The following is a 12,463-nucleotide window of genomic DNA, read 5'->3' on the forward strand; positions in this document are numbered from 1 at the left end:
TTTTATGGCTATCATACTAATTCAACTAAAAAGATCGAACATAAAACATCTATTACGGGCAATCGACATCGATACGAATTTAATTACACCCCAAAACAGGATTATACATTAATCGGAGCTAAGCGCTAATTTATTATCGCCCACACACGTATCCCCTCCGCATTTCTAATCATTCGAAGCTTAATTCGCTTAATATTAGCCAAAATAGCGCGAAAATTGTTTTGCTGTGCGCGTGCGGCGGGGTGTTCTCAGGTGAACGTCAGTCGGTGCTTGGTCTCGGACAGGGCACGCCACGCCGCGAATTTTCGGTACCGAACGATATTAAACAATTTTTACTCACGTAGATTTGTTTTTCGAATGGAGTTCGTGTATACACGGAATGGTTAGGGCAGGGGGAAGGCAGTGATGTCACGGGACAATGCGGCCGGTCGTCGTCGCCGCCTGCTTGTTGCTGCTTGCGCCCATCACTGACTCTTGGTGGTAAGTTCTTGGTATACCGAGACATACTGCATTTATAAAATGACAGAAAAATCATGTTTATCGTAAAAATAACGCTTTTGAAGTGCTTCTCCGTGTAGAACTTTAGCTTGTGTAAGCTTTTGAACAGAAGTAAGCTTTAAAATGTACTCGTTTTATTTATTAGATTCGTAACAAAGAAACGATAAGAATGATGAAAAACTTATAAAGATTTATTGCATTATATTAAGGATAATACGTTAAAATAATATTTATATGGTGATGACGGAAAATACTAAAGTTAATTTCTAAGAAATACCGTTGCTTGCCTTTTTATTCTTAAACTTATACAATAGCTCGTCAATCAATAGCAATTTAATGAACATATTGAGCTATAAATCTTACATTATCAATAAACTTTAATTGGCTTCAAATTGCAATACCAAATTTATAGTATTTCCACAATGTTTCATACACTAGATTAAAAGAAAATTTCTACATTATTTATACCATATTTTATTTTCAAAACTCGTGAATTAATATAAATTATAATCACATTAATTGCTTGATGTTCCTTATACTTATTTAAATCGGACAATTGGTTATTTGTAAAGGCATATTATGTGTGCAATATATGACTATTTTAAAGTTGAATTGAGCGGAAAATAACATAATAATATTATGATATTTCTATCTGATGAAGAAATCACTGAAGTTAATGATTCAAGTGTCTACCGCCGCTCAAATGCACTCTAAAGAATATACCCAAGTATACCAACCTAATAGTTATCTACACTACTATTATAAAGAGTTGGATTTTTGTATATTTGTAACGTTTCTCAGGCAAAACCTCTGGACCGATTTCATAAATTCTTTCACCATTAAAGAAGCTGCAACTTCACTGAGTGACATAGGCTATACATGTACGACGGAAGAAGCCGGGGCAAATAGCTAGTCATTATATATTATCAGATCACATAGAGAATAATCTTTTCAAGTAACAGACGCAATTGTAAATATTCATACAAATGTATATATTTTATTTTCTTTAGTATATTTTAGTAACTATTGAATATATTGGTATGCCTACTCACACAAATTTACTTATTTTAATGGGTTCAACGCATACTTCGACTATAAATCTGTATTTCTATTCTAATAAGGGAGGTAAAGATTGCTAATCTAAGAAGCTATTGGATCGATTACAAACGTTCTTAAATAGTTGGATATGTTCGTGAAATCTGACTGCTACGCTAATATAGGTAAAAAATGTACCACGGACGAAGCCGGGGCAGACCGCTAGCATTTAAATCTGAAAATTACACAGTTAGATAAACAAGAGTTACTAATTTGATAGGAGTTTAAAAGAAAGTTTGTTATTTCTTTTTTAGTAAATATTTTTATGTAAATTGGAGTACTGAAAGGATTTTAACATAACATATTTATTTAATAATACACTGCTCTCCATGTTGCAATATTAGGTTAATTTTGCCTGCCAGTATAAAATATCTTCTTAATATGAACCTATTTACATTATTAAGCACACTTTTTTCAATAGCAATACAGAATGATTCCAAATTTGAATTCATTTCAAAGCTTAGTCTATGGTCTCTGCTAACTAATTCTAACGTATATATTTCACAGTGAATACTTATCATGATAGACGATAATAAATATAATTATAAATACATATATTTATTTAAAGCGTCGACAAAATGTCAGAAGTTAATGAAACAATCAGCGTACATGATCTAGGTTTGTATGTCAAACTCAATTGAACGTTTTGTATCGTGGCTGTATGTTTAGCGACTTGTTTTCTTGAATAATTTAATGATCTCTTTGAAGTTTCATTTTATATTTACTAATGGGCAATAACTAAACTAACTTTTTAATGATAAAATATGAAGAAAATATTACGATTAAACATTTGCTTATTGAATAAATATATCGGATTCAGTTATATGTTTATATCCAAAAACATAAACAAATTAGAAATTTAAATAAACTAAAGTTGTAACATTAAATATCGCTTGATAGGCCTTGTTTCCAAAGGGGCCCTATAGTTATCGACGTATCTTTAAAGTCTACTTAATTCAATTAATCAAGGATTTTTGTAGGGATACAAATGTATGCACATTATGCACAGGTGACGTTTAATTTTATCGAGTACTTACTATTTGTGCGCCCGCGCCTGCGCCCGCCTAGTCATGAGAAAATCTCAGGATGGGATTTCCGTGTTAATCCTTCGTCCTTTCTCGGGTCAAATTTCACAAAATCAGTTCAATGGTTTAGGCGTGAAGAAAAGACAGGCAAACAGAAATAGATACTCGCATTTATAATATTAGTATTAGTATCCCTTGAGGTTAAATATTAAGGAATATATATAGGGGTTAGTCATGAAATTGTTTCTCGTTCTCATAGAAGAAACAGGTATCTATTATTTAAGATACACACAACAATCATTAAAAAAAACCATCACGATATTCATATCACACACAAATTATTATTTTTTTATAAATATCGTAACTCATGATTTTTTTTATTGTATCAATTATTAATACTGTCCTTTATTATATCATCATAATATAAGTCAGCACGCGATGAACTGTATTTAATAAATTACCAGCTATAAGATTTATGCGGCGTTAAATACCCTACGATTTACACCTGTGGTATAATGTAGGCAAATCTAGACTTTAAGCTTACTACATCTGTAGGTAACATTGATAATTTTGAAGATGTTCTACATCGTTATTGTTTAAAATTATATTCAGTTAGAAGTTGTACTTCATTTAAAGTATTCATAACAATGCAGCTTATGGTACGAAAAGTTTACGCCTTTGTATTTTAGTAGACAAGAGTAATTTTTTTTTCTGTACAATATGAAATGTAATAAAGAGTTTTGATTCGAATAATATTTGAATGTTATTCGAAGATATCCCCAAACTATTTATAAAACAATGCTTTTTTATCGTACAATTTGACACTTCATTTAATTTTTATGTTATAAGGAAAGTCGTTGTAAAACATACAACCTGCTCTATGCAATTTTAATAATCACACCGTTAACATCATTACAAAATTATTACCGCATTCAAAAAACTTTCAACAAAAGGCCATTATCGCAACGCTTTCATCCGATAATAATTTTGTAATAACATCGCATAAATCACAGTATGAAATTCAATAAAGTCATATCGTCGAACCTCCGTTCGGGGCTTAATATGCAATTAATCAAAGCGGACCCTAAATTAGCTGATTCGGGCACGATTAACAAAAATTGAGGAGGTAAGGCGCAGGGTATAACGAGTTGTTTTTATTTCTAAATATTAATTGTTCGGAATATATCGCACCCGTGAAGGAATATTTCATTGAAATCATTAGAAAAGTTCGTAATGAATTTATATAGTTTCCTTTTTAATTTAATTTCAATAATAGAATACTTTAGCACTTGAAAACATAAAATCGGCCATTGTCGAATTCGATTTTCTCGCTCTGAAACTATGCCCACATACAATTATGTACGTGTGTAGAGGTCAGTTAAGAGGAGGATGACTCTCGCGCATAGTAGAAGACGACCACCACTACGCATTAATTACTATTGTTAAAATTAAATGATACTCTTTCTTGCATCTACAAATTTATAATGCTCAATTAAGTTACATTTATGCATGATTAATTTTTTTTTTATTGTAGATTATAATTATAGGTGTAGTCTATCCGGATTCCATATTTCAATCAAAGCTTCGGTATGCCTAATGTTTCTGTATAAAATATGGCGCTATATAAAGTGCTCTATAAAAATTTGCAGAGGGATAGGAAATAAGAATTAATTATAATAATCTCATATTATTCGTAAAGAAACAAAAATGCTCTTTTTTCTTTAAAAATATACAAATAAATGAGATTTATATTTATTAGCTTTTAATTGATACCTGCTTATTAACGCGCCATAATTTAAATTATAGTATAATTAAATTATATTAGGACGTAATACCTACTATCGGAAGTTATAAATTCGATTTAATGCAAATAGTTTACGAGCCAAATTTTTTATACAATTGGTGTGTGTATATAAATTATATTTCGGAAAAATATAATTATACACATATAAGGATTTTAAATACTAATCAGGTACGTATTATGAAATAAAATTATCATAGGTACTGCGTAGAACTTAAAAGACTCTTCCTCAATATTTAGACAGAGCCTTTTCGATACCATTTTCCATATTTCATTATATGCTTTCCACAGTTAAGGTACAGTGTAATTTTATTCAATTTCAAATACTTCTAGTACATAGAATTATATTATTGTCTACTTGAAACAGTTACCCAGATATTATTTATGAATAAAACATTTTTTGACATGACAGTCAAATTCACTGATGAGAAATTACTCGATTTAGGATAAACTCGATTTAGGACTGATAAATGAACCATTAATATCAAGGTTTATATAATGTTCCAAACTAAATACTTATTACAGGAAATTAATCGCAATGAGAATTTAATGAATTGTTTTCTTTTTTATTTTTGGGAGTTTACAATCTAAGTACAAAATACAAGTGTACAAATTTAAAATATAATATGGTTTTTATTACGAAATTCTTCGAACACTAGTCAACAATTATAATCAAAGAGAACAATCTGAGGTTAACTACGCGAGATTACCGACTCACATTCGTCCATTAACATTAATCAATAATATACGAGTAATTTTATGTCATCGATTAAAAAATAGTATCAGAAATCAATGCCTGTTTATGGCAATACAATGATTTAAATCAATACCATGTTTATAAATTAACTAGCGACCCGCTCCGCCTTCGCATGGGTTCAATAATAAATGATATATACATATAAACCTTCCTCTTGAATCACACTATCTATTAAAAAAATTACTCCATCAAAATCTGCTGCGTCATTTTAAAGATCTAAGTCTGCATACACATAGACTTTTTCTTATACTATGAAGTGATAATTCACTTCTATAAGTCCGTTTTTTTATCCATATTTAAATTAGTAATATGTAAGCTTAAGAGCTTATTGTTTGAACGCGAAAAACTCAGCAAATACTAGACAGATTTGTAAAAAATCGTTAAATTTAGACGACATGTACGTGATCCCTTACTGCTAGGCTATATAGGTGATGCTGCAGCGCATTGTTAGTTAAAGAATAAGACTTTATTCCGCAGATCATGCACATTCACTATTTCTGCTATATATTGTATCTTATATTATGATGTTGCTTGTAAGAATTGTCAATGAACTTGTTGATATTAGGCATTTTCCAACGGCTTTTCGGCAGACACGCAATTTCTAACTTTAATTATGTATATAATCACCTAGGACATAATTTTTATTGAAAATACATTCTAAAAGGAGTATAACCCTTAAAACCTATTAAAATATTGCGCGCGCTGTTGCACAATTAGAGACAATGAAATAGCAAAATTTAATACTTTACTATTTGTTAAACGAGAAAACTACACGAGTCCATTATGAACTCGGAAAAATGCTTTTCTTATCAAATTACTATACATATTGAATTTTCCAACTGGTTGTGATATGCGAAATTCGAAACTATGAAAAATATCGAAAATCGCTTGTAGAAGTCACGGGTCTGATTTTAATAAAAACTAAAACTGCGTCATCAGATTTTGATTTTGAAGAAAAAACACCTCTTTTATTATTTCACGATATTGATATTGTCCCGAAGGAACAAATGCTGGAAGTCACCTCCAAAGGAAGCCCAGTTGAAAAATCCACCCTGTATAGCTGTTTCTATAAAGTGAATAAAATATTCGTAGGCGTCTAACAGTTAACGAGAGATAGTCGAAAGTGTTTCCTAACATCCGGTTACACATGTCCACTGTGATATTTCCACAACGCAATTGATAACTACGTGCGATTAATGCAGAGAATCATCTGTCACGTCCCATGTACCTCAGTAATGGCTTAGATACACCGTGAGATAAGGGACTCTCACGCCTCGCGGTAAGTATTTCTTTATTTATCATATTTATTGGACCGGTTAACGTATTTATAGCTCGGACAGGGGCTAGTTCTAGCTAGAAAATCGTGTAGAATATATTCATTGTTCGTTCAGATTCAGTTATGGTTGTAATCGATGGCCCGGATCCTTTTCATTGACTTTTCCAGTAATTTCCTTTATCCCTCTCGTAAAGCATTTCTTAATTCCATATCATATAAAGTCGGAGAGAGGCGTAAGGACTGCAAACGATATTACGTTTTTACAAATTAGCATGAGTTTTGGTAGCGCTTACGATCAGGCGAGCCTCCGCTTCTTTATCAACGATGTGATTAAAAAAAATAGTTACCAGAGGTTGTCTTCAGGAGCGATTTTAGCGTATATGGAGCGTATATATGTTGTGGGATGGATATTAATGACGAATCGTTGAAGAATTTAAACTTTAACTCAAACAATAGTATTAAATTTAATTATAATTAAATAAAAACTTAAACTGATATATTTTGGATAGTATAAATATTGCTTTTGCCACATAGTTTTAGTACAAACTTTCTCATTGGGTATAAAAACATTGCTAGACTAGACTACTTCAGAGTTATAAAGATAACTTTCTTTTACTTTAATTTATTTGTATGTTCTTATTTATCTTTCTGTTGCTGAGCAGTGGTGGTTCAGTGGTTAGGACCGTGGGCAAGAACGAGCGTGCAAAAAACTATTTTTTAATTTATCTGCACATTATTTACCATTGCTAGAAACGATGAAGGAAAACATCGTAGGGAAACCGGCATGTCGAAGAGTCAAAGGCTCGACGACGTGTGACAGCTTACAACCCGCACTTGGCCAGCGTAGTGGATTATGACCTAAACCCTCATAACAAGCCCGTGTTCCCGCAATGGGAACTATATTGGATGATAATGTTTATAAATATGTATATATATGTATCGTACCAACTCATTTATAGAACAACAGGCGAACTTTTAAAAATGTTCTCTATTACAATTATAATAACACAATATGCATAAGTAAACAACTAGGCAACTATATATTATTTTAATCAAAACGAGTACCTAATTAAAAATATACATCAAGCTATCTGTACATGAATCAAATCGTTTCGCCCACAGACTACCGCCAAAACACCGATTACCAAATTAATTACGTTTTTATTTTAATGTCCACCTTGTAATGACGGACGTCAGCAATTAAATACGATAAAAGTGTGTCAGATGCAGGCTATACATCGATACAAATGCAACTTGTAAGTGGGTTTATTTTATATTCTACAATCTGTTTATTTGTAATGTACTTTTTCTAAGTGTTTTAATTGTATATAAGACTTTTGCTACACATATTCTCGCTAGATATCTTGCTACGAAGAAACAGAGCGGATTTTAAAGGATAAAAAAGTTTATTTCATGAAGTAGGTTACTATTTAATGTTCCCACATTCGGGCACGCTCCGGCACGACTTGGGCACGCTCGCACTGGAAGTACCACACCCCCACAGGAAACTGGCGTGAAATAATAGCATGCTATTGTGTTTCGTACGGTGAGTGTGAGCCGGAGGCCTATATCGTTTTCCTTACCCTTCCCAGTCCTTTATTCCTCACGTCAATCCTTTCTTAATCATTTCCTAATTTAAAGTCGGCAATCCATTTGTATCTCTACAAATGGACTATGATATATATCTTATACCTTTAAACGAGCAATTCTTGTATATATATATATATATATATATATATATATATATCTTGTATATATATATATATAATTGGAATCTCGGAATCGGCTCCAACGATTTTCATGAAATTTAGTATACAGGGGGTTTCGGGGGCTTTAAATCGATCTAGCTAGGAATTTTTTTTTAGAAAATGTTATATTCGTGTTTTATTCGTGTTTTTTTCTTCCTGACATCTATTGGTGAATAATAATACTATTTTGCTTCGTAGATAGCTGGACAACTGAAATAATGTCATATTCATGTTTTATTCCTTGTTTTTTTTCCTGACATCTATTGGTAAATAAAAATACTATTTTGCTTCGTAGGTAGCTGGACAACTGAAATAACACATAGGCACTTTTTATGCCGATATTCCTACGGGATACGGTTACGCAGCACGCTTACGTGGTTTCAACCGCGGGTCACAGCTAGTGACTGATATATATGACTAACCGTAAGGTGTAATTGATCTTATGCCTCTCTATATGTACTTGGGCGGTGGTAGCGCTTACCATCAGGCGACCCACCAGCTCCATTGCCGACTACAACATAAAAAATAAAAATAATAATAACATCTTTATCTTATTACTTAATAGCTTCTATCAGATTTACAATCGAATAAAATATTACGAAATATGTTCATGCAATTAGAACTTATGATGGGAAAAAAACAAAGTTATACTCAATATGCACAGGAAAGCTGTAAACTTTTTTGAACAGTCGTGTTATGTACTACGTACGTACGTATTTTATTATTCAGTTAATTTTCTATCCAGTTAATGACTGTGAATTAAACGTAATGTGACTAATAATTCTTCACAAGTAGAAACGCATAATAAAACCGCAAAACTGTGTTAATTAGAAGCTTTCTCTGGCAATCTGGACTTTGTGCCACAGGTTGAGTCGTAGTTATTAAATCTTTATGGTCTACACAATTATATTTACTTAACGGTTGATTCTGTAATGAGCGAATAAAGCGAATAATCGATTATTTCAATTTTAAACTAGATCTATTTATGTCTAATATTGTACTAATATATAATAACGTTTGACGTTATTTATATGGTTTAAAGTGGTTTATCACCCTATTACTGCGAGTTTTACTTACAAGGTTTTTAATTGATTGAATTGACTGGATTTAATTTGTATTTACCATTTTTATCGAATAATTTAAGAATAAATGCTGATACGGTTCGCGCATTATGCTACTGTTTGAGATTTCTGTTTTTTTAAGTTATAAACATACCGTTTTTAAGATTAGATTGTTTTATTTTTTGGATTTCACTGAAATTTTGAATTATGAAAATAGTCTTCCAATTCAAATTGCTTCCCAACTAAATTTAGTGTGATGATTATTTTACAACATATTATTATTTTATAATATGGCAAATGCAAGATAATATAACTATTTTTTATCTTAGTCGTATAATGCATAGGTATTTCAGACCTACGCAGATCGCATGTACTTATGATATAGAAATACAGATTATTGCAAGTTCTATTACCACGAATGTATGCATAGAGTACACGTCACCTCTCCACAAAAAAATATTCAAACAAACGCGATCATAAATAAACTAAATAAAAAGAATACACATAACGAATTATAAATTGGCAATCTATAAAAATCTCATATAAGATAAATGACAATCAAAAATGAAACCGTATAAATACTTCCATTCACCCCTACCATTCTACGATTCAAGGAAAATCGTGAGTTACTTCAGCATGCACTTATCAACAGATTGATCTCCATTCAACCGGTGACAATGAATTACACTGTTTGCGGACACCGGGCTAGGCGCTAACGCGCGACTGTCCGCGATTAGCGACTACATGACGACTTAACTGTACACATCATTACCAGCACCGTCACAAATATACCACTACCCTCATCCACGCAAAATAAAACCTTATATAAAAGTAGTAAGAACCGAAATGCGAGAACGGCGAACGACTCGAAACATTAGTCAATACACAGCAATGGACAGAGATAGTTCTGTCACATTGTAGTATGTAAATGCTTTTAAAAGTATAAGGTGACGATAAGCAATGTTGTCTCAAGATTTTAGAGTACACATCATAGATGCTCATGCGCTATGTTTGCTGTTTATTTAAATGGTCTCGAAGTCGTTTTTAGTTGGGTTTTGAAATAGTATGACAATAATATCTTAATGGTGCTACATTTTTCTTATTTTCAAAGAGTCTTTGTGGTTGTAGCATACGAAAATAGTTCAGAACGTGAAGTGTTTATTCTATGAAAAGCTTTTCGTTTTGCTTAAATTAATCGATTTATATTGATTATTCTTTTTCCTAATATACGTATAAACTGCAACTTTGAAATGTATTATTCTTCTGTAGCTATTCCAATATCATTAATAATATCTGAATTTTTATGAATAAAATTAAGTTACTGGATAAAAAAGACAATTTTTAAATTTACAAATTACCTGTGTATATTATTGTATTTCTGATAATATAAAACAAGATATCAACCACCATATTTCCTAGGTAAATAAGTTACTTGCTCCATAGGAGAGTTCAGGAGTGCACAATTTTCCATAGAACAGAACAGAACAAATTTTCTAATTCATGATCCTTTTAAGACATGTATTTGTCCCTTTACAATAAATATATTTAATTGGTACACTTATTATGACTGTATGAAAATGAATATGAGTGTATAGGTGTAAACAATCATAACGATATATAGAACCTCTGTGCTCTGCTAATTCTTTAAAAAATGTGCAACTAATAAGGTTAAAAAAATGTATAAAATAAATATTATTTAGCGCCAGTGCAGGTCATAGCCATAATGGGTGCGTTCCGATAATTGGTGATGCTACGCACAATGAAGTTCTCTGTACGCTGAACGCATCGTCAAAGATTATTCTATATACAGAACTAGTATTATAATTAATAATAATATGTTTTGTATCCTGTAATGATGAAATTAAACATTTATTCATATTTCATTACGTTTGTATAATCAAGTTGTAACTAATACGTATTTATAAATTCAATTAAATATCAGTAAGTATTTTATTAAAACTACCGAAAAACTGTTTATTTTGCTTTATAAAATCGTAGTTTTTACAACTAGCTGTCCGCCCCGGCTTCGCCCGTGGTACATATAAAGTCTAAATTCTCCCTCAATACTTTTATTGTAGGGCATCTAAAACTGAAAGAATTCAAAACGGACCAGTAGTTACCTGAGATTAGCACGTTCAAACAAACAAACGAACAAACTCTTCAGTTTTATAATATATAACTGTCCAGTTGAATATCTGAATTATTGCGATTAGAGTTATATATTTGAGTTTAAATAATATCAAACAAACTAACTAACCCTTCAGCTTTATAGGTATACTGGTTTGGATGTTTCAATAAAGATATGTTACGGAATCCTATTTTTTTCCAAAATAAAATATAGTCTATGTTACTCGTGGATAGTGTAGCTTTCGAATGGTGAAAGAATTTTTAAAATCGGTCCAGTAGTTTTTGAGCCTATTCATTACAACCTAACAAACAAAGTTTTCCTCTTTATAATATTAGTGTAGGTATTTCTAACAATTATTTAAATTTTGATTCTAGATATAAGAGGGTCAACTCAAAATAGTTTCATTGAAGAGATAATGTAAGGAAAGGAAAATACACGAGGAAATAGTATTTCCATTATTATTTTACGACTAGTAATTAAAATTATATGACTTAATATCTTGCGTGATCGGACATAAACTTTAACCATCAATATATTATGTAATAAATGCTAACAAAGTATTCGTGACAATGTTAATTGAAAATTTTCTCAAACATGAAAATAAAAATAATTGTAAATAGTATTATAGTACTAGGATTTACTTCCCTGTACTACTATCTTTGTTGAAATACTGTTGAAGGTCGATAGCGCGTTTTCATAGCCCTGCTGCTTTTAATGGCGTTGTCGCTGTATTCTTATATTTCATCCCCCACTCACGTATAGCCAACAAAGCATCCGCGTAGACCTCATTCAGAAAAATCATCTTTCAGAGCCATCATAATATTATGAAATACTATCATGTACAAGTCCTACCCTTTTTAACCAACTATTCAAATACCGATTGAGCTGGTGATTGGTCTGATGGTAATCAAACACCACCATCCATAAACTTTAAAGAGGAAAGCCTCTGCAAATGCATTGTCCGCTTTTAATCTTTAAGGATAAGGAAAGGATTGAATGCGAATATGGGAAAAAACTACTGTGGGAGGAAAAAGGAACTATCCCACCTAATCTATGATGCTCTGTATCACAACG

The 12,463-nt window shown here is 31.6% G+C and overlaps 1 protein-coding gene across 1 annotated transcript in view; it reads left to right on the forward strand.

The window, feature by feature from the left end:
* Positions 1-243: 243 nt before the first annotated feature.
* Positions 244-12,463, forward strand: part of LOC119831404 (protein Wnt-6) — a 35,300-nt gene continuing 23,080 nt past the window's right edge. The window contains exon 1 of the mRNA XM_038354735.1: positions 244-480. Coding sequence (XP_038210663.1) covers positions 419-480 — 62 coding nt within the window. The 5' untranslated portion in view covers positions 244-418. The remainder of the gene's footprint in view (positions 481-12,463) is intronic.

This window comes from Zerene cesonia, chromosome 1, assembly GCF_012273895.1.
Source record: "Zerene cesonia ecotype Mississippi chromosome 1, Zerene_cesonia_1.1, whole genome shotgun sequence".
Classification (NCBI taxonomy): Eukaryota; Metazoa; Arthropoda; class Insecta; order Lepidoptera; family Pieridae; genus Zerene; species Zerene cesonia.